The sequence below is a fragment of the Camelus ferus genome, chromosome 12 (genome assembly GCF_009834535.1).
Source record: "Camelus ferus isolate YT-003-E chromosome 12, BCGSAC_Cfer_1.0, whole genome shotgun sequence".
Lineage (NCBI taxonomy): Eukaryota > Metazoa > Chordata > Mammalia > Artiodactyla > Camelidae > Camelus > Camelus ferus.
In genome coordinates, this window is record NC_045707.1 from 12,041,894 (window position 1) to 12,064,392 (window position 22,499).

Here is a 22,499-nt window from a genome sequence, read left to right on the forward strand (position 1 = left end):
GCTGACGGCTGTCCTCACCACTCTGCACTCTGCGGGGCGGCGGAACCTAAACTCGGCGGGAAAGTGAAGACCAAGGCCTCTGAGAGCTGCCACCGCGCGCCTCCACCCCACCGGCCCCGCCCCCACCCATCACCTCCTGGGAAGCTTCCAGTGAGAACCACAGGAACGCTGAACTACAGCCCAGATGGCGTATCTGAGGGTAAGGGAGCACCAGTCTCTGGGCTGTGACGGTAACACCGTGGCCCTGAGTGCTCGTCTTCCAGAGGACTCCCGTTTCTGTGCCGTGAGAGTGATCACAGGCTCGCGTTCCTACAAGAGCTCGAATGGCTGTGTTCGGCCTTCTTCACCAGTGCTGTCACCGGATACCACCCCCAGCGCCTGTCTGCAGGCTCCCTCCCTCCCGCCCTGCCTGGTTGCTGGAGCAGTCTTCCCTCCCCCACCCACACCTCAGGCAGCCACAGGTAAAATGCCCTTCCCACACGTTCAGCCACTTTTAACAACAGAGTCCAGGCCGTCTCTGATCTCAAATCTACCTGCGTGCGTAGGGGCCCGCCCGGGGGATGCCCGCCCAGCAAGTGAGACCAGACAAGCCGCTCTGGTGATGGTGAGTCAGCCAGTTGACAAGTTCTTCCCTCAACTCACTCTCTTCTCAACAGAATAGAAACATCCCTCAACCAGAGCACAGCTCAGGCAGCAGGAAGGGACCCAGAGCGGCCCACACCCAGGCCCTGTGGTGTCCGACCCCCCGGGGCACAAAAGGGGGCCCCGCCCAGAACCCCACGGAGGCCTGGCTTTATGTCAGGGCTCCTGCGGGCAAGTGCTGCTCAGAACCACACCCGAGGGCAGGGGTGGCGCCTGTGGGGCCACGAGGCTCCTCTGGGCTCCCCGGTCACCCAGAAGGGGAGCCCCGAGCCTCCACTCGCACTGCAGTCACCTGAACAGAAGGAGCAGGAGGAGGGAAAGGCCGCACGAAGACCCTCCACCGTGCACACAGGGCCTCTTTCTGAGCCCAGGAGAAGCCCAGGGCTCCAGGCCGCCCCCGCCACTGCCTCACGGTCCCCCACGTGGAATCGCACCTGGTCGCCGCCAGGACACGGCAGGGCCACGAGGCTGACGTGCCCACCGCAGACTCCGCTTTTTTTTCAAAAGGCAGACTGTAGAACAACCCTTTGTCCTGCTTTGATGTTTGTTACTCTTAGTTGGACGAGCTGGGAAAAACCCAGGAAGGTCCTAAACCAACTGCTGCCAGCTGTGGGGGAGGGAGTCTCACTCCACCTTCTACTCTGTGCAGCTAAAACGTGCTGATTCTCAAGTCAGAGAAGGAAGGAAGCAGGGGAAGGACTTCCCACCCCGTCCTACAGCTTAGCTTCCCTGAGGTCCACCGCCCGGGCCCTTGCTGAACTGGCGTCCACGTTGGGCCCCGCAGCTCCCCGACAGGGGCCGCGGTTCCCGCCCACCAGCAAGCGGGACGTCCCAGGCCGAGGCCCGGCCACCACCAGCCTGAGCACCCCGCCCGCCCCGCGGCACATCACAGGGAGCCTGGAAGCGAGGGGAGTCCAAACAGCCCCTCCGCCAGACGGCCCCAGCCACCCAGTGGTGGCCACACAACCCCCTCCCCGTCCTGGCCCCGGAGCAGCCGCCTCCCGCCACACCGGCCGCCTCTCCCCCTCCTCCCTCCGGGGGCTGTGTGAGATCTGAGCCACGCTTCTCAGTGTCCCAGAAGCAAGGTGAGGACAACAGCCCGTTCCTCGCCCTACACTTCCTCAGGCGCCAGGATGCGGCACAGCGGCACCAAGGGCTCCATCTCTTGCTCTGAGGTTTCCAGGCACCAAGTCAGAGGTGCCTCCCAGCTCACAGTGAGGGCGGCCCTGGCCCGAGACCCCAGCGTGCTTACCTTCCTCCCCCGTCTCCTGCCCCAGCTGAGCACCGTCCTCTTCCAAGCGGCCAGTACCTGACTCGGCGGGCAGGGGCTGGCTATGCTGCTGGCTCAGCTTGTGTCGAAGGAGAGCAATTTCTTTCTTGAGCAGCTTGGCCCGCTTGCTCCGCGACCCACTGGACTTCATGGAGCATGTGAGGTCCAGCGTGTCCAGCAGCTCCCTCAGCTGCTCCTCCAGGACCATGTGGGCCCTGTTGGCCGGGTTCAGCAACCTGTCCACTGAAGCCAAAGGATGCACCGTCAGTCCTCAACACCAGTGCCACCTTCTAAGACAGCCTTGCCAGCACAGTGGGACAGCCCCAAGCCCCCACCGTGCTCTGAACCCAGGGCCTGTGGCCACAGGAGATGTGTGCCTCACACCACGGGTGTCACAATGCTCCTGAGGAAAGCATTTGAGTCCACGGCCGGCCAGGCCATGGGGCCACACTGCATGGAAGCAGGGACAGCACCCAGGGACACCACCCGCTCTGGGCACACAACCAGGCCAAGCCTTCCTGCCAAGACTGGTGGCCTGTGCCGAGTGAAGGCACAAGGCAGAGCCCGAGGGAGGCGTGGACCTGCCAGAGGCACCAGCTTGGGCGTCTGTACGTCACATCTGGTGTCTGAGCTCCGGTCCAAGGCCCAGGCTGCTGGGGGTGCTTTTTGAAAACTGGGCTGCAAAAATCACCAGTAATTCGGAATCTCAGGCACATTTACTACTACAAAATTCACTAGCAATTTCAATTGCAGCCAAACACCCAAACACATAAAGCATGGGTTACCTAAAACCTGTGAGAAGTGGTTAAGAACCAAAACCGGTCTACGGCGCCCACTGACCATCAAAGTGGGAGCGGGGAGTGGGGAGGGGGCCGAAACGGCAGCATGGCGTCCGGGCCAGGGACCCGCCGCCCTCCACGGACACACCTTTCACCAGAGCACCAGTCTTGTGTGCGAAGGAGACAAGACAGTAGTACAGGGAAGTTAGTAAGAACGCAGATAACGACCTCGAAAGCCACGTCATCTGAAGCCCCAGAGAGACCCTTCCTAACAGCTGCCCTGCCCGTCAGCACAGCAGGAGAAACACGCAGTCACGGGCTCGCCTGCGTCCCTATCCAGGTGCGGAGGAAGAAAGGAATCTGGACCCCTCACTCCTAGCCTTCCCCTGAGCCAACACCTGGGTGAGAAGTTCACGCAGGTAACACACATCTTCCGAAGGCCCCTGCCTGCCCAGGGAGGTCCGCGGTGGCCAGAGAGGGGCATCCAGGGCGGGGCAGCCAGTTTCCCAAGAACCAGAACAAGCAAGCAGGCCGCTGAGACGCACCGGGCGCCCGTCCCGAGACCGTCTCCGCCGCCGTGCCAGCCCAGAGTGAAGGTCGGGGGTCCAGGAGGGCCAGGCTTGCCTCCTGTCCACCCCCAACAGCAGCAGCCTCCCTCTGGTCACAGAGCCTCCGGAGAAGTCCACCAGGGCCCACCAGACCACACTGCCTCCCAGTCTGTCTCAGGTGGACCGGGCTGCCCCTCTCGGGGCCCCTGACCACAAATGTCTTGAGTGGGCACCCGAAATGTGGCTGCTCTGAACAGAGATGTGCTGAGTATGAAACGCACACCATGTGGCAGAGAGAAAATTAACACCAGTGAATAACACCTTCAGTAATTTTTACGTCGATCACAAGCTAAAATCATGCCGCCTAGATTTACGAAGTTGAAGACATTAAACTTCGCCTGTCTCTCTTTTTCCCGAGGCCACCAGGGAACATCAAGTTGGCATGTGGTCCCTGTGCTCCCCCTCCCAGACAAGCCCTCACGGAGTCTGCGGGCCACACTCACCCTCATCCCAGGAGAAAGGTCGCCGGGGGGCTGCAGCAGGCCGCTCGGGAAGGTGCATTCCCGAGGCCTCCTCGAAGCCAACGCTGTCCACCTGGCGCCTGGCCTGCCTGAGCACCACGCCGCCCTGGTCCCGCAGCCGCACGGCGGCCCGGTAGAACACTGTGTCCTTGGCGTTGTACTTCATGCAGTTGTCCACGATGAGATCAAAGTCCTCCTCCAGCTCCCGCAGGGTCCCGTACCCCTGTGCCTCCAGCCGCTTCCTCATTGTGGCGAAGTCCATGGGGCGTTCAATGTGGTCCAGGTAGTCTGGCACCTGGGCTCAGGGAGAAGATGCTCACTTGCAGACAAGCCAGGGTTCACTCCCTCTGCACAGCCAGCACGCGTGCTGTCTAGGGGCCGCACGTGCACACACGCATCCCAACTCCCCCTGCACAGCCAGCACGCCTGCTGTCTAAGGGCCACGCGCGCACTCATGCACCCCACCCAGTGCCGGGCGGCAGCACTGAGACACTCCAAACTGAGTCCCTCTACGGGCCCTCCCAGGACTCAAGGCCCTCAGTTAAAAACACAGGGCCTGGTCGGGGCACACACACCCGGAAGAGCTTTTTCCTAGGCAGGCACATTCACCTAGTGTATCTCCCGTGTTCTACAGCGAAGCGTCACTTTCGTGATCGCAGACTCAAGGCAGGATGAGGGACCCGGGAGCAGCAGACCCACCTCCTTCAGGCTCACAGGCTGGGCGAATATCCGGGCAGGGTCCTTCTCCTGCAGCTGGTCCAGCACAGAGCGCAGCAGCACCGTAAGCGGGGTCAGCCGCAGCTCCAGGGCCATCTGCTCCACCTTCACCTGGGGGCCGGCACATGGGTCTCAGCACCCTAGGCCACCCTCCCTCTGAGAAGCTACCTTCTGCTTGAGTGCTCAGGGCCACCCAGGCGGATCAGAGTGCCCACTTCAAAGGCCACAAGCACCAACTGGCCCGAGTTCACGCGGCACACGCATCCCCTTTCCCACCCACTGCCTCCCAGGACACCGCGCCAGACACCACACTGCCCCCACCCTAACCAACCTCCTTCACTACGGGGGTCAGCGTCCCCTCCACAAAGCCGCGTGCGTCTGGGCCAGGGGTCACCCGGCCTGCACTCCTCACGAGGACTTGAAGGAAGCAGGGGGCCAGAACCGCTGCCCCTAGGACACAGCTCCCCCTCGCCTCCCCAATCCCAAGAGCCCTCGCCAGCCCCCATCCCTACTCCCCCACTCTGACCCACCACACCTGCTCCCCGCCCCTCCGCACCTGCTCCACACCCTCTGACCCCCCCCCCCCCGCCACCTGCCCCTGACCCCACCCCTCTGCACTTGCTCCCCGCCCCTGACCCCGCCCCGCCCCTCTGACCCCGCCCCGCCGCACCTGCTCCCGCTTGAGCTTCTCGCGCTTGCGCAGGAGCTCGATGAGCAGGCGCGCGCGCTCCAGGTCGTGCCGCAGCCGCTGCCAGTACTTGAGCTTCTCCTTGGCGGCTTGAATCTCCTCGTCGTTCTCCCTCTGAGAAAAAGAATGGGAGTCGGCCTTGCACCCTTCACAGGACGCAAGGACGGACCGGCAGAGGCCAAAGGCACAGGGCTCGACGGGGATGCGCACTCAGGGCGCGCGGCCGGCCCAGGGAGGGCCGGGGACCAGGGTCCATGGATGGGGGACCCTGCCAGCACCGGGCAGCGTGCAGTCCAGGTGGGACGACCAGGGGCCTCCCATGGCGCGCTCTGCCCCGCGGGGCCGCCTGACCTGCGTCTCCTACCTCGCCGCCCCAGGCACGTCCTCACCCCCTTTCTGACCCCAGGCTCTGCGCGGACCTGTGATCCTCAGCACGCTTGTCCCAGGCGGCCACCGTCCACTCATGACTGCTGTCTGTCCCCAGCTCCGGAGCCCACTTCTACTCGCCTGCAGCCAACACCACCCGATGCCAGAAAGCCCACATGCCCGACCACAGCTCCCAGGGAGGGGGGTGGGGGGCTCAGACGCAGGAAGGAGCAGTTAGGGCTCCCCTGCTTCCTCCCCAAACCAGCCCAAGACACTCAAATCTGTCCCTGTCAAGGCTTCGGGCCGGTACTGAGGGCCCTCCTCATCCCAGCAGCCGCCGACCCAACCTCACGTGCCATCTCCTGGACGTAAGAGCGGCTCTGCTTCACCACTGCTGGGGACACACATGCACCTACAGCCTTGGCTGAGTCCCTGCCCAGCATCCGTTTCCAGAACATGCTCCACGACTCTCAGACACTGTTCTCTCTGCCCGCCCCTGCTGGACAGAGCTGAGCAGCTCAGCCACCTGGCAGGGTCCCCTCCCCAGCGCTCACCCCAGTCTGAACCCAGGCAGCAGGTAGCTCTCTGCCCAGAGGGTGGGAACTGTGTGGATGGGCCCAGGCCACAGCACTTGGGGCCATCCACAGCGGACCCTGCTTCCTCGGATCTCAGAGCCTGAAGGCGCAGGGCTGGTGGGAGAGCTGCCAGGCATCTTCAGCTCCAGGCGGGGAGGTGCAGCAGAGGCACGGCAGGCCAGGCACAGGGCCGAGGGTGGGCCGGAGTCTCCTCTCCACCAGGCATCCTCTGGTGCAGCCTCAGCGTCCACAGACTGGAATCACCCGGCTAATTTTCATGTTGCTTGAAATCCTCAGGCACTAAACAGGGCTTTACAGAACTGTGTAAACAGGCCCAGCTAGCGCACTGAGAGGCTCAGAAACCAAACTCCCCAAGAGTGTCTGAACATCACCTCGCCCGTCAGTGTGAAATAAGACACTGAAACATCGGCTAAGAGGCTGTAGACGCTACTGAGCAGGAGGAGGCAAAAAAAAAGCAGACAAGCACCTCTGAGCCCTGGGCGGCCGGGTGCTGCCAGTGCTCACTGCCCCGGCTGGGAAACCAGGGGCCACGGGGGGCTGCCCTCCCGGCACATGGCAGCTCGCTGCCAGGACCTGACTGGACTCACACCTCTTCTGCACAAAAGGGCCTGAGTTCCTGACTCTGCTTACAAGGGACCTTTGTTTCCAACATAAAACCAATCCCAAAAGTTTCCATAAAGTGGGAGAGTAACCCAGTTATTTCCTGTACCAAAAGGCTACCAGGAAAGAAGGTCTAGAAGACTATTTGCAATCAAACCAACGTCCACCCAACGAATGAGAAAAGGATGCCTACTGCCTGGAAGGGAGAGGACCAGACCCCGCCCATGGTCAGGACCAGCTTGGTCCGGGGGCACAGGGCAGACCAGCTCTGCAGGGTGGTGGCCCCAGCAGGTTCACCTGACTCCCAGGACACTACTGAGGGTGTAAGACCCCAGGACAGCTGCCCCAGCCCCTGGACGCTGCTGACCCCAGCAGCAGCAGACTGGACAGTGAGGGGACCTGTCCGGGCATAGCAGGACAACCACGTCATCCTCACGCCACCAGAGAGCTGACGGGGACACCCTTGCATCAGGGGGAAGCACAGGGCGTGCTCACTCAAGCAGGTCAGGACAGACAGACGGATGGGACCCACCTGCCCTACCCCAGCTGGCTCTGAAGAGGGCCACTGGAGGCCCCCAAGAAGGGGCTGCACGTCCACTGAGCCAGGACCAGCAGGAACCCACGCATGAGGTCAAAACAAGCCCCAGTGGACTCCAAACAGACCACAGCCACAGAGGCAGAGGCACCTCGTATGCCCTCAGACCAGCTCGGCCAGTCTGTCTGTCTGTCTGTCTGTCTGTCTGTCTGTCCCCCACGGGAGGGAGGGGCCGCACCTGCCCTCTTCTGGGGCCAAGCTCAGGGCAAGAGCCCAGAAACACAGACAAACAAGCCCTTTAAACTCCAGCATCGAGGACTTTTAAAGTTTGACAAGACCTCAGAATCACCCCAAGACTGAGACATCCAAGTGGAACATGAATGTCTCAGATGCCCCCCGGGAACTCACCATCCGCCAGGGAGAGGTGGGAGCACTGCTGGCTGCCCCACCCCCACCCCTCCATGAGGCGGAGCTCACCCCCAAGGTGGGTGGCAGCCACACAGTGAGCTTCCAGCCCGAGTCAGGTTCTCTCTTGATCAGGCCCAGGCACAGCTCAGGGATCAGTGAAGTCACAGGAACCCATACCTGCGTGGCTCCTCCCGACCCCTCCTGCCAGGACAGCTACTTCCCTCTCCCTGGTGTCCTGTGGGTGAATTTGTTCGAGAAACTTATCTCACCTGGGGCAGGATGTGAATCGGAAGCACCAGGTCTCAAGTCCAAGTGTCAGCCTCCTGAGGGCTCCTGTTCTCCCAGGAGCGGCCCCCAGCCCTCCTGAGGTGCCAGCAAGCCTCTCACGTGCCCATGGCCCCCAATCCCCCAGCTTCTCTGTCCTCAAACCCATCCAAGTCCCATGCACAGACCACACAGGCTCCAAGCTCAGACACTGAGCTGAGCCCCCAGCCCCGCGGCTGGTCCCTGCCCGGCCCCGTGTGCGTGGACGGCCCTCCAGCCCCAAGATGATTCTGTGCCATCACTGGAGCGATGAAGAAGGCCCTGACCTGCCTCACTGCCCCGATCCTCTGACGCCCACTGCTGCACCCACCACCCTCTCCTGCCCCAGAGGTTTCGCAGGCTCTGGCCCAGCCCCCACCCCTCCCCTCCCGGGTCCCCCGAGACCTGGCCCAGGTGAGCCAGGCCACCCTCAGTCCCTACGACTCCAGCTGCACTGCATCCTGGACACCCCCCCACCCTGCAGTCAGCCCTCCCAGCCCACAGGCACGAGTCCTGACTTGGCCCTGACGGGAGGAAGGGCAGGAACATGTGGCATGTCAGTGAAGGACGGAAGGTTTAGGTCAGGGGCCAGGGGCCACCCACAGCCCCCAGGTCAGCAGCAGGACATGACACAGGGGTGTGTCCAAAGCTGTCAGCTGTCCCCATGCTGGAGGGCGCAGTGGGCAGGCGCCGGGCAGCCGAGCACTCACAGGCCAGCAGTGCCTCAGGATGCCTGGCCGCATCCACCACACGTCCAGCGTGGCCGCAAACTTGGGTTAAGGGAGACCCTTCAGTGTGCAGGGCGGGGACACCAGGGCTGAGGACCCTCACAGCTTCCCGGAGTCATGCCCCAACCGAGAGCACAGCGGAAGGGGTGACTCCTCACCAGGGAGCCCCTGGGAACACTAGGGACCTGCTGGGTCCAGAGAGCCCTCGGCCCCCAACCCACAAGCACAGCGGCCCCCAGACCCACTCAGCCACTGCCACTCAGGATGCAAAGGAACAGAGCAGCTGACCTTCCGGACGCAGGTGCGGCGGCCGCACGACAACCCAACTGGAGCTGGGCAGGCGTGAGCCAGGGGAGGGGGGAGAGGAGGGCGCCACCCTGCACCAGTCCGCCCAGCAGCCCCGCCCAGGGCAGGAGGCTGAGCCTGGAGGCCCCTCAGCAGGAAGGGCGATGCCGCCAGGGGCCTGGGGCAAAGGTCAGAAGAACCCTCTGTTCCTTTTCCCTCCCGTGGCGTCTTACAGAGCCTGTCCCGTCCTAAGTCCGTGCTTTGGGACCTGCTCCACAGCATCAGGTGGTTCTGTAAACCCAAAGTGGCTACTGAAGTGTGAGAGCGCGTCTGGTTCTGCTCTTTCAAGAAACAAAACTCCGGTTTCCTCTCACTCGTGGTGGCCCCTGTCTCCTCCAGCATGGGGCCCTCGAGGTGACTCCCTCAGGGATGCGTGGCCCACGTCCCTGGCCGGGCCTCACCTCCTGCTGCTCTGCCCCCGGCAAGGACACCCTGCCTGCAACGGGCAGCATCGGAGAGGGAGGCAGAACTCAAAGCACGGGAACACCCGTGACGCGGACGGGCCTGACGCTGGCACGAGGTCCTCTGCACTTCCAGGACCGGCCGAGACCGGGGCTGGGAGTCACCGCGCACCCGGCGCCAGCAGGGCGGGGAGCCAGGCGGGCCACGTACCTGCTGGCTGCTCCTGTGGGACTGCAGGCTGGACTGGAGTCTCCGCAGCAGGGGGGCGCCGTTCCTAGACAGCCTTTTGAGGAGCCAGTAGCTGTGCGCTCGCTCAACAAACTGCTTCTTCCGCTGAATCGCCACCTGATTCGCAATCCTATTTAATCTAGAACACGGAAAAACTCAGAGTTTAGCTGCCAAGCAGGACACACAACAGGTTCTCATCACGGAAACTAGAAACCACAGCATCACTCCTACAAACCCCGTGCTCCCACCACATCTCAGAGCCGGTGCTCAGGCCGCCAGCGCCGCCGCCCTGGCTCTGCGGGAACACAGTCAGCTCCCCCTTGTCACTTCTAACTCATTGCAGCGTCCGGCAGAGCTTTGGGGGTTCCTGCTTCCTTTGAGCCTCACCAGAGTTCGTGTAGGTGTGACCAGACCCCACAGAACCCTTTGTTCTCACAGAGGGTGGGGACGGTCCCACTTGGTCACCTCAGAGGAGGAAAGATGGAACACCCCAAGGCGGAAGCAGCTGGGGGTCGGCCACCTTCACTACAGGGACCATGATGTCCCCAAGCCTCTTGCGAGGAGAGGACGCACAGCGCTTGTGAGCGCCCAGGAGAGCAGTGCCAGCACCCAGCACGCCCACCACGTCCCCCACACCCATCAAGCCCAGCCCAGCGGGCAGCAGGCGGAGGGCAGAGCGACCCTGGGGACGGGCCCGTGGCACCTCGGAGCAGGACCTCTAAGGAGGCCGCAAAGGACTCGTGACTCTGAAGCACGCGGGCCACGGTGCCCGGGAAGGGGAGACGGCGAGTCCCTCACGGGTCCTGGGGGCGGGAGGGGTCGCCAAAGGGCGGGTCAGCCCTCCCTTCCCACATGGCGGTGTTACAAGTGTCTGCCCTGCGGTAACTGTCAAGCTGCGCGGCTCTGTATTCTGTGTTAAGTGTTTTCTAAGAAACAAGGTATTTGGCAAGAGCACGTTGAGAGGAGGGTCCCAGGCCTCAGACCAGCGCACCCCCAGCCCACCGGCGTGCGGGAGCACCAGGCTCTCCCCAGCTGGCCTTTCCCGCCCACACGCACGGCGGCCAGCACTCAAGGGCCCCACAGACACCGCGACCTTACAACATCACACGTCAGTGAAATCTCAGTAAAGCTGTGGAAAAGACAGGAAAGGCAAAAAGTACTGAAACGGGAAACAAGCACACACAGGAGTCTCAACAACCAGAGGTGGGCGGGCCTTAAAGAGAAGGGCCCCGGTCAGGACGAGGCAGAGCCCAGGGTGGCCCGACCATGCTGGAAACCTTGTGATTCGCGTTCTCAGACTAGTAAACAAACAAATGGAACAGAAGTCAACTAAACCCGTGTATCGTGAAATCTGAGACGCCGGACAAACCTGTAGAAAAACATCACTTTTCAAAACTGACATTAAAAAAGAAAGCCTAAATACATTTATAATGATTGTTCTAGAAACCCAATCAAGTTTAATGTTTTCCTCCCACCCACAAAAGAAAAAAGAAGAAAGTGGTTTTCAGAAGAGGTTCACAGCTGGAAGCCAAGATAAGCCCAGCCTCGTCCCGATGACCGGAAGGCGCGCAGCGGGGCCGCGTCAGGCCAGACCCCGGGCACACACAGCGCCTGGGCCCAGGTCTGTCCCGGGGGGTGGCCACAGCACAAGAGGTCCACGGACACAGCGCACGCAGCCACAGATTGGAGAGCAAACACGATCACCTCAGAAGTCGTGGGAAAGCAGGGTCCACATGACCCGAGACCCACACGGGGGTGAGGGTCCTGTGAGATGGGCCCAGGGCCTCCATCAGGGCACACCGGGAGCTGCCTCCCGAAATCAGGACAGGACCACGATAGCCACCTTCCCTGCTCCCACGGGAGAGGCAGGAGCCAGCGTCACCCATGAGGTAATAAGGACCCGGTGTGTCCCTCAGTACAGAGGGAAAACGTGGTAAAGTATCTCTGGGTGACCAGGAAGGTCTCGGTGCAGACTAGTGGCGATGCCAGCAAGAGAAAACAAGACACACCAATGCTATGGCATTTCCAAATTCCCAAGAGCGTGTGTCAAGGAGCTGGACAGAACAGCACAGCACGCAGAGAGCAGCGGGGGCCTCCCACCGGGGAGCAGGGGCCCAGGAGCAGCGCCCTGGAAGCGCGGTTCCAACTGTCCAGGTCTCCGGGGAGAGAAATCACTGCGGAGGTTTGCTATCCACCCTGAAAAGAGAGCCATGCCTGAGGGGCCGGGACATCTGGTCCGGGGGCAACTCTCCACAGGGGGTCCGTGCCAAGGCCAAGGGGGCCTCCAGGAGCTTTGAGAAGACCACCACGAGGCTCTCAGGAACGATTAAATATGCCGTAACAAGCACAAGCCATGAAATAAAATGAAGATATGGAATAAAAAGGCAATCCCCGCACGGCGCCCCGGCTGGCGGCCCTGGGAGGGGCTGGCTTTGGGAAGACAGGAAAGCGCCCACCCGCTCGGAGAAGCTGAGGGGGCCGCGGCGAGCTTCCTCGCCCTGCAAACCTGGTCTACACGGAGCGCCAGAAGTGCTAACTTGAAAAAACACTCTTTCTAACACTAAATTTTTTATGGAAGTTTTTATGGAGCCATGAACTTTCAACAAAACAGTAAAGTCCTAGCAAGCACTGAGCGGGGCGAGCTCGTGCCAAGCCAACACGTGCAACGCGCGGCTTCCTGCGGGAGCAGGACCCCGCGGGCGGCTGGGGGCCACGCCCGGGGCTGGGCGGGTGGGCAGAGGTGTGGGCACGGGGACCGGCGTGTGTGGGGCAGACGCGGAGGACACACGGGGGAGCCGAGGACCTGGACAGGACGCACGTGCCAACCAAGCCCGCTTCTTCTCGACAGCAAGCTCCGGGTTCTGTTCTAAGGACCCTCACCTGGGACCCACACAGACGTGTTGCTGATGAGGTAACACGACTGGGGTCTGCCCCAAAGCATCAAAGGAAGGAACGGGTGAGGCGGACGGGCCACCAGACAGGCGGGCACCCCCTTCTCAGATTTCCAAATTTAAAAAGGTTTCTAAAGACATTAAAAACAACAAGATAAGCTGAGAGGAAGACACAGGAGCACAAACCCCAGGGCTGCTGGCAGAGAGGGACATACCAGGCCGCCGACACCTGACACGCCCGCTGCGGACAGTGTGCCAGGAGGACACCGGCCCTGGGCACCACCATAGGGACCCGGGGCGCTGACTCTGGGGACAGTGATGCAGCTGCACAGTGGCACCAATGCTGTGTGTGCACGTGTGTGCGACAGCACCGTGTTCAAGGTCTACGCCCAAACCCACACCAGATCGCGTGCCGAGGGCAGAACCACCAGAAAAACAGGCCCTAGCAGAACCCACACCCAATTTACAAGGAGTGGTCACCGTGACGGGGGGTGGCTAACGGAGCTAGAAGGGTCCCCAAAGTGATGTTCTTTAATGTTTTTTTTGGTTATGTTTGATAAATCGATATTAGATTCCAGCTTTCTGTTCTTAAACTTTTTATATGAAGGTCATGAAACACAAAAAAACTGCATTACCAAGCGATCCCCACCTGCACACAGGAGTGCCCGTGATGCCCCAGGGGCCACCTCTGCAGAGCGGGGTGCTAGACCCTACTCACCCTCCTTAAGCCACGCCGAGCCGTCAGCGTCTCTGTAACAGACGCCTCTCACCTTCAGCACTCGGATGCGGGTCGGGGGGCACGAGTGAAAGCCACCCTCCAGACCCCAGCGGCCCAGAATCACCCTCGCAAGGGAAGGGGTTCTGTGCACACCGGCTCCCAGGAGACCCCCTGCCCAGCCCGACGCAGGTCAGGACCACCCACACCCTCCTCGGGGCTCCGACCACACAGACAACAGCCTGGAGCCCCAAGATGCGGGGTTGGGCGTGTCCACACCTCCCAGCCAGGCCTCGCCGTCACCCACAGTCACGGCCATCCCCATGGTCAGGTCGACAGTGACAGCCCGCTGGGCTGAGCCCAGCTCCACGAGAACTCCCACCAAATGCTGGCCTCCCTGAGCCGCCCACCTCAGTGCCCAGTGGGGTGGACCCTCCGCAAACCACACCTATCACCCACATGGCAGGGAAGAGGGGGTGCCTGAGGGAAAGAACTGGAGGGAGCACAGAGGCGGACAGGGACTTCCCGCCCTCAAGGAAAGAAGGCCACGAGACCGAGGGACAGGCCGTCTGGGCTGAAGCGAAGAGGGGCCCCTGGACCCCAGGCAGCTCCAGAAAAATCAAAAGCAGAAACCGTCTGGCGGAGGCACCAGTGACGCCCTGGTCACCAAGGAGCAGGGACACTGCCGCCCCCAGGCGGGGCCACACGGCGCCCGCGGTCCCGGGCGCACCTCCCTCAGCACGCGGACTGCTCTCTCCCGGGGCGGGATGTGGGGTCCTCTTTCAACATGCCCATCTCAGGAGATGAGAGAAGGTGTGGGGATGCCCAGAGCAAAGGGGTGCCCGACCCGTCCTGACTGGAGGCGGGGAGGCTCCAGGGGAGGGTGGCTGCCTTTTGGAACCGCACTCGGGGAAACAGGAGGAATGTCAGCAAGAGGGGACTCTGGGTGAGCAGAGTCTGGGTGCAGTTTTTTCCATTTTTCCAACATTTTGTAAATTTGGAGTTATTTCCAGGTAAAAAAGTAGAAATTGGAATAAAGATAACACCCCAACGCAATTCCAGTCCCTGCCGGGGTCTGCGGAGGAGAGGGAGCCCCACCACAAAGCCTCCTGCCACTTCGAAGCCCCATCGACTCCAGGTGTGACCCCAAGTGTCCATCAGAAGCTCCCCACAGGCCACGCACCTCATTCCCTGAGCTTCCGGCTCCACAGTGTGGTTTCAGAGCTTCCTTTCCACACAGCCGTGGGGCATCCATCTGGGGGGCCAAGCAGCGTCTCTGGTTCCCCCAGGCCCCTGCCATCAAAACTCTCACAAAATGTAACAAAGTTAACTGCCACCAACATGAAAAAAGGCTCCTCCACCCACCGGCCCGGGCCGCTCACCTGGTGTCTCTCGGAGACAGGGCTGCAGCCCTGCGCTCCGTCCTCACCTGCGCCTTCACCACCCTGAGTAACGTGCACGTGGCGGACCCCAGAGAGAACGGCAGAGCCCAGACCAACAAGGCCAGGGGCCTGTGCCTCTGCAGAGACCCCTCCTCCCCGATACAGAGCGACGCCCAGGGTGCAGCTGGAGGGAAGGCTGGCCAGATCTGGCGCCCAGAGGAACGGGCTCACTGCTCAAAGGGCAGCGGGAGGCTCTGACTCCACGCACCCCTCTGCCCAGCTGGTCCCCGCCGTCCCCTGCGAAGCAGCAGGACCTGGGTGCAGGGCCAGGGCGCATCGGACCAGAAGAGCCGCTTCAACAGGGCGGGCTGCCCCAGCACAGGCCCCGATGGCTCTTCTCGGAAGGGAAGGCAAAGGCGGGAGAAAACAGAACGCTCTCTTTTCTTTACACTTGACTTTTCATATCTTTTCCGTTTCCACGTGTGTTGTTTCCAAGTCAGAAAACGACTTATTTTACTTTGAAAGCAGGTGAGGGAGGGAAAAGGCAGACAGACTTGCACGGCCCCATGCCAACCGGACAGCCACACAGGAGCAGTTCGTCCTTGCCAGGGGACAGGACCCTCGGGGCAGAGGGACCCCACCAAGACCCGGCCAGCCCACCCAGGGGAGCACAGAGCCCCACTGACAGGCTGGGGCCACCTGGGCCTCAACAGCCCTGGACTCGGGCTGGACCCCTCAGACTTGGAGTTCTCGGAACAGGGCCGGCAAAGCCTCACGACACCCACATCTCTGCTCTGGGCTCTGCTACCGAGACATGTGGAAAACAACCTTGGGAGTTTAAAAATGCTAAAAAGTTTTTAAAAATTAAACCAACATCCTCTCATATGACCTTAAAGCTACTTGGTCTCAGTTCTTTTTCCCTCGAAAACCTAACTTTGAACCACTCAAAATCACAAATGCACTTCTAGTCCCTGCCACCTCCCCAGCCTCCTTGCAGCCAGCCCTCCTCTCTGCGGGGACACAGGCAGATCCTCCTCGGAGATCTCCCAGGCTTGCCTCAGCTCTAGCTGGTCTTGCACCGAAGGCCGTCCAGAGAACCCTGCTTCCTCCTGCAGGCAGCTCACCCGGCTTTCCCCAGCTACACAACCCCGGGGCCTCAGTCCTGAGAAAGGGGCTGCCAGGCCAGCGGCTCCTCGGGCCACAGTTCCATCCCAGTGCCTGTCCCGAGGCTGCACAGGTGGTCTCACACCGGGGTCGCCGACTGGCCAAGGGCAGCCGGGAGCGCTGCGGGCGGTGAGGCGACTCCCAGGCTCTGGGCAACACAGACCGCACAGCCTGCGGCCACAGTCGCTCACCAGGTGCGTCTCTGATCTCTACGCCCAACTGAAGTCAGCGGGTTCCTACCCTGGGAGACGACAAGCTGGAACACGGCCACATTGCCGGCCGGCACGCCACCCTGCCGCACCACCCGTGCGCTCTAGTACTTGGGCCCAAAGCAGAAGTTTTCTCATTCAGGCCTGGTCACCCCAGACCCACAAATGGCTGCAGCCCCACGGGCCGGCCTGTGCCCCGCAGCAGTTGCCGGGCCAGGTGGCCGCACGGGGCTGGACACAGGCAAGGGGGCACCTCAGACTGCTGGCCCTGCCATGTGTTGGATCACGGCTGGATTACTTCATTTCAGTAAAGCTGACAATTTAGTGCTCCATACAGACCCTACACTTTGAGCCACAGACAGAAACCCAAGTGAAACTGTCCAAAGTCAGGCTGACTAATTCCCAAAAGGACACCCTGGTTTTAACAGAGGCTTTCCCTGGGTAAGAGGGATTATGACCGCCTTTTACAGACTCTGTCTGAATTTACTGATCCCATAATGAGTATGCACTGCTCCATAGAAAGAAAAAAACATCCTTTTGGGAAGTTATACTGCTAACTCTTAGTACAAAGCAAGGACTCACTGCCCCCGGGGTAAAGCAGTATTCTGAGTGGCAGCCCCCATGTCTTAGACGTGCCTCTGTCCCACGAGGCGCTCTGGGGAGCAGACGCACGCACCTTTACCCCAGTCCTGAGGCCCTGCCTCCTCAGCACATTCTGAAGCCCCTCGGCGCGGGCCGCCTCCCCCAGGCTCCGAGCGTGTCCGGAGGCCCTGCTCCCCCAGGCCATACATGGCACCGGCTCCGGTGGGAAACTCCCAGTCACTTACCCGTATTCTGAATGAGAACATTTTTACACCTAACAAGACAAAAGAACGAGTTGGTAGTAGAGGAACCAGCAGAGTTGGAAACGAGTTCAGGGTGGGGAGGGCCTGGGAATGGCACGCAGGAGCAGGAGCGAGGCAGAGCCCGACCCCTCCAGGCAGACTCGCACCCGAAGAAACCACTCAGGAAAGCCAGAAAGGCTCCCGACGCAGCCCCATCAGTCCGGCTCCACTCCCCACCCGGCGCTGGCCTCACTCGGCCACGCTGCCTCACTTTCCAACACGTTACTTTCAAATCCCAACAAGATCCCCAGACTCTGCAGGGGAAGCAGGGCGAGGAACAGCACCTCATTGAGTGGAAGGTGGCAGCAACTCCTGGGGTGCTGGGGGCCTGAGACCTGGCTCGTGCGCCCGGGCGCCAGCATGGGCGTTAGGGACACCGCACCCGCCCGCTCACCAATTCGGCCCTCCCGCGACAGCCGCACCCCCGCCAAGTGGCACCTGCACGAGCCAGGCGGTTGGGGGGCCTGGCCACCTCTTACCTCTGCGGGGGGATGTAGGGTGCGCACACGGGCGGCAAGGCCGCGCACGGCTCCCGAAGCGCCTTCTTGGCCTTTTTCGCTTTCTTCCTGACCTTGGACGTGGACCTGACCGTTTTCAGCGAGCCCTCCTTCCGACAGACCCCGTTTTTTGTCTCAACATCCCCGTAAATGTTCAGAGGCCGGCGGGTGCAGCCCGGGGGCGTGTGCGCGTCACAGTAGGCGGTCTTCCTGACGGAGAAGGTGGCGGCGCCGCCCGCCAGCTCCCTCACGGGCTCCATCTTCATGTAGAGGCCGGCCCTCTGGGCGCAGGTCACGTGGAAGGCGGTGTAGCAGTTGGCCTTGTGGCACTGGATGCAGGCGCCCACACCCTTCTGCTTGCAGAGGTAGCACGTCAGCTTCCAGCGCGCGGCCGGGATGTTCCGCACGCCGTCGATGGGCTCGATGAACACCGTGTTGGCGAAGCCCACCTCAGGGATCCACAGGGCGCACACCACGTGGCCCCAGCGGTCGTCGTCCGTCTTCTTGAAGGCGCCGCCCTTGTTGGGGCACAGCACGCAGTCGGCGGGCCGGGCCCGGGACTGCAGGCAGTGGCGGCAGAGCCACTGGCCCTCAGGGATGTAGGGCACCCCGTAGCACTCCTGGTGCACAGCCAGGTTGCACATGTCGCAGAAGAGGATGGCGTTGCTGTTCTGGCACTCGCCATCCATGCACACACAGCACACGGCGTCCTCGTCAATCAGGCACTGCTGCCCGCCCTGCTTCTGCTTCTCGCAGTGCGAAGCCTTCTCGAAGCGGTCCATCAGGAACTCAAAGACGCTCTGCGACACGGCGGCCATGCAGTCGCCCCGCCGCCTCTCGTTGACGATCTCCAGCCAGGCGTAGTCCTCCTCGTCCATGTCGTACTCCACCTCGTCGTCCAGCTCCTCGGCCGACTTCTCCACGAACTTGTAGTAGGCGGGTGGCCTCCTGGGCGCGGACGGGGGGCTGTAGTCCAGTACGCGCACCCGGGGCTCCGGCAGCGCGCAGGCCGAGGCCGGCGTGCCGTGGGCGCCAGGCGGGGCTTCGCTCTTCCTCCTGACCCTGCTGCTCTTGTGGCGCTTGGCGCGCAGGCAGGCGGGCGGCCGCTCGCTGTTCTCCTTGTTGCTGTTGCACTCGCTCAGCTCCTGCGCCGTGAGGTCGTCCTCCAGGATGACCTCCAGGGGGTCAGAGATGCTGATCCTGTGCAGGCGCCCCTCGATCTCAATCTCCACCATCCTCTGGGCCTGCGCGTAGGTCAGGGTCTCCCGCGTGGGGCAGTGCTTGGTGCCACTCGGGGAGGAAGGGTGCCTCGCTGCAGCGCGGTGACCTCGTCCTTTCCTCCTCATTTGGTACTGGCTCCCTGAAACAGACACAGAGAACGCGTCAGCTCCCCGCAGGGACCCAAAGTGACAACCCCTGAGCGCGGTGAACCACAGCCAAACTCCTAGCAAGCCTGTCCGTCCATGAGGTCTCCCCACCCACTGCTCCCGGGACTCAGAACAGGACTTCGGCCACCCTCCACAGGGACCCCCGGGACGGGAGGAAAGGGCAGGCTGCAACCCTCCAGAGGCACAGGCAGTGACAAGCCCTTCCCAGGACACTCCGGTTCCCACTGCCCGCCAGTCACCTTCTTAGACCCACAGGTCACACCTGACTGCCACATCCCCATGGTTGGGGGGCTAGCCCAGAGCCCAGGAAAGCCTGCACATAGGGCCGGACTCCAGCAGGCACGGAGGGCAACTCCTAGCCAACGCTGTCACCCAGGAGCGAGCCCTGGGGCCCAGGGCAGCACCCCTGCTGGGGCCACAGCCTCAGCCCACCCACCCTTTCATCCTCTCAGGAATGCTCCCTCCATGCCCAGGGCCAGTGGCCACACCCACACCCAGGAGGGAAGCCCTGCACCCACCCAGGGCCTTCACCCCAGGAGGCCCCAGCCTGACCACCATGAAACCCCCCGACCCCCGCCAGCCTGGCCCAGCCCTTCCCCTCGGGGCAACTTCTCAGCTGCCACCAGACTGCCGCACCACCTGTGGTGCCCCCACTACCGGGGAGCCCACAGGCTCAGCCGCAGAGACTTACGAGAACTGGCTCTTTCCAGACGCCCGCCAGCTGTCCCCACACAGGTCTGTTTTCGGTCTCCCCCTTGTGAACCCCCAAGTCCGGACCACCGCCTGCCATGCAGTGTGGCCCCTTAGGAGCTGACTCTCAGACCCCTCCCACCAAACCACGTTTCACTGACAGGAAGCAAGTGACTGTAGTGGCCTGGCCAGCAAATGGACATCCCGAGGGGGAGCCCCAGGCCCCGGGCTCCGGGAAGAGCCCCCCACAAGGAAATCCCAGCAGCCTCTACGTGTGCTTTTTAAGACACAGCCTTCAGATTGCAGCTGCTTCTTTTATCAAACAGAAATCCACATTTTATCTTAAATTTTACAGGCATTCCCTATAAAGAAGAGCATGGAGAACACCACAGTCGGCCAAGCCCTAACTCACCTGCATCTCAGGGGCCTCCCGGGGCCCACACAGCCCTGGATTCTGGGGTGCGGTCAGCCAAGCCACCACCCAGCAGGCCCTGGCCCTGCCAGCCCTCCTGAGGGAGGTGGGTGCGCCCCTGGCTGTCAGCACCACAGCCTGCAACAGAGGGACCCCGATGTGTCCCAGTACACCTTCAGGGGTCCCTACTGGGTGAGGGAGGGTGCAGAAGCGACAGTGGCTACTCAACAGATTCAAAAGCAAACGTGGAACTTTCTCCTTGACAGCAGAGTACCAAGGAGCTCCAACTCTAACCAGCCCTTTAAAACCCACAATCTCCCAAAGGGCCTTGAGTTCTTTACATGGCCACTTTGCACGGGAAGAACAGCACTTAACGGTCACAGCCACTCCGTAACGTGAAAGCTTGACTGTGACAGGGAAAGCGGGCGTTGGTCGCTCTGCCTGACCACCTCACCAGCCCACCACTTCCCGACACCCACAGGCGCTGAATCTGGTTCCACACTTGGAGCTTCTGCACAGGGACAAGCGTTCCCACCAGGAGGCCATCCGCAGCACAAGAAGCCTCTCCAGAATCACTGTTAAAAGCAGCCCAAAAAGCCACGTGGCCACAGGAGGGGCCGACTGCACACCACGCCAGCTCCCCTTCTCAAAGCAGGGCATCTCCTGCCGAGCTTTGCACAGCCCCTTTAAACTCTAGTGCAGCGGGAACAGCCCGCAGCCCGCAGACCGTGCAGGTGAGTTAACACAGCCACTCGCGGCGGCAGAACAGGTGCAGGCCAGGTAAGAGCATCCATCCATCCACCCACTTCTAGGAGTGCGCTCCACCCTGCCACCCCTTCAGGGCGCTGGGAGTGTTGTTCACCAGGGCGCACGAACTTTTATCAAAACTCCACTGCGCGTTAGCAGTGCGTGCATTTTCCATAGATTATACCTCAATCAATTTACTCCTTCAGAAAGGCCCAGGACGGACAGCCGGGTCCACCGCAGGCGTCTCAGCGCCGCGGGCGGCAGGGTGGAGCGCGGAGGCCGCCCCAGGTCTGCGCGCCCCTCTGGAGTCTTCCAAGCGCGGCCCTGGAACAGGGAGTTTCCCGTCCCGGTTCAATAAACCAAGCGTGTCCGTTACATAATGCGACCCCCTAGCAAACGCTCAGCCGGGGGACCCGAGACCCGGGCCCGCTCCCTTCTCGTTGGGCGGGAGCCGCGGCGGGCAGCACGGGCCCTGACACCCAGACAACTCGGCCTCCCTGCCCGGCCTCCCAGCCTCCCCGCCTCCCGGCCCGGCCTCCCACCCGACTCTCCAGCCTCCCCGCCTCCCGGCCCGGCCTCCCACCCAGCCTCTCTGCCTCCCCGCCTCCCGGCCCGGCCTCCCTGCCTCCCGGCCCGGCCTCCCACCCGACTCCCCAGCCTCCCCGCCTCCCGGCCCGGCCTCCCACCCGACTCTCCGGCCTCCCCGCCTCCCGGCCCGGCCTCCCACCCGACTCCCCGGCCTCCTCGCCCGACAGCTCGGCCTCCTCGTCGGCCGGCCTCCCTTCCTCCCGGCCCCCCGGCCTCCCCGCCGCCGCCCCGACCCCGCGGCCTCCCTCGGCCCCGCCGCCCGCCCGCCCGCGGACAATGAGCCGCCGCCGCGGCCGCCAAACATGGCGGCGGCACAACCACCGAGAGGCCGGCGGCGGCCGCGGGGCGAGGCGGGCGGCGGGCGGCGGGCGAAGGCGCCAGCGACCCCGGCCCGCCCCGGCCCTGCGCACTCACCTTCGGGGCCGCGGCCGCGGGAGCCGGGCGGCGGGCGCGGGGGCCGGCGCGGCCGAGGCGGCGCTAATGGCGCCCGCGGCTCCTCCGCCAACGGCCGCGCAGGCCCGGCCCGCCGCCGCTCTGGGCGCGGGCTCCTGTCGGCGGCGGCCCGACCCGGCCCGGCGCGGCGGCCGCGGGCTCGTGGGCAGCGGCTCGCGCGGGCGGCGGGGCCGGACGGAGGCCCGGCGCGGGGGCCCGGCCAGCGGGCGGGCGGCGGCGGTGGCAGCGGCGGCGGCGGCGGCGGCGGCGGCGGAGGGGCGCGGGCGCGGGCGCGGAGCTGCTCGGACGCCCGGGCCGGCTCGCTCGCTCGCTCCCCAGCGAAGCAAACAATGCGGCGAGCGCTCCGCCCGGCGCGCTGCGTGCGAAACGCGCCCCGCCCGCCGCCGCCATGACGCGCGGCCGCTGCCGGGGGGAGGGCCCGCGGGGGAGGGGCGGCCGGGGCCGGGCCGGGCCGGGGAAGCCGCGCGCCGGGGCCTGCGGGGCCGCGGGGTTGGGGGAGGGGCGGCGGGGCTGGCAGGCCCCTGAGGGGGCACGGGACTCCCGGGCTGGGGGCGTCGGGGGGGGGGGCGCCCGGCCGGCCCGAGGGGAGGCCCAGGGTGGGGATGAAGGGGTGGGGGGCCAGACCAGGAGTGGGGGCACTGGATGGGGCGGCCCCGGCTGAGTGCTGGGGGACCTGGCGGCGCCCGGGCTCTGGGAGGGGACGGCCTGGACCAGACGGGCGGCTGGTGGAGCCTCGGGGACACCAGGCTGGGCAGTGGGCTCTGGACGGAGGCGCCCGGGGGGCTGAGGGGAAGGGGATGCTG

General features: G+C 63.3%; 1 protein-coding gene across 9 annotated transcripts in view; it reads right to left on the reverse strand.

Annotated features, from left to right (window-relative positions):
• The window catches only part of BRD1 (bromodomain containing 1), a 33,270-nt gene extending 11,473 nt beyond the window's left edge, over positions 1 to 21,797 (reverse strand). For 6 of the 9 annotated variants that reach the window (XR_004324421.1, XR_004324422.1, XM_032492521.1 and 3 more), the window contains exons 1-8: positions 21,658 to 21,797; positions 20,840 to 20,979; positions 17,401 to 18,778; positions 9,659 to 9,815; positions 5,148 to 5,279; positions 4,460 to 4,588; positions 3,743 to 4,055; positions 1,895 to 2,155 (exon numbers count right to left, since the gene is read on the reverse strand). Coding sequence is in view for 7 of the 9 variants with exons in the window: in XM_032492521.1 (XP_032348412.1) it covers positions 1,895 to 2,155; positions 3,743 to 4,055; positions 4,460 to 4,588; positions 5,148 to 5,279; positions 9,659 to 9,815; positions 17,401 to 18,764 (2,356 nt within the window). In the remaining 2 variants the exon portion in view is untranslated. The remainder of the gene's footprint in view (positions 1 to 1,894; positions 2,156 to 3,742; positions 4,056 to 4,459; positions 4,589 to 5,147; positions 5,280 to 9,658; positions 9,816 to 17,400; positions 18,779 to 20,839; positions 20,980 to 21,657) is intronic. The other 3 variants (XM_032492522.1, XM_032492520.1, XM_032492517.1) reach the window with 2 other exon arrangements.
• Between the last annotated feature and the right edge of the window lie 702 nt (positions 21,798 to 22,499).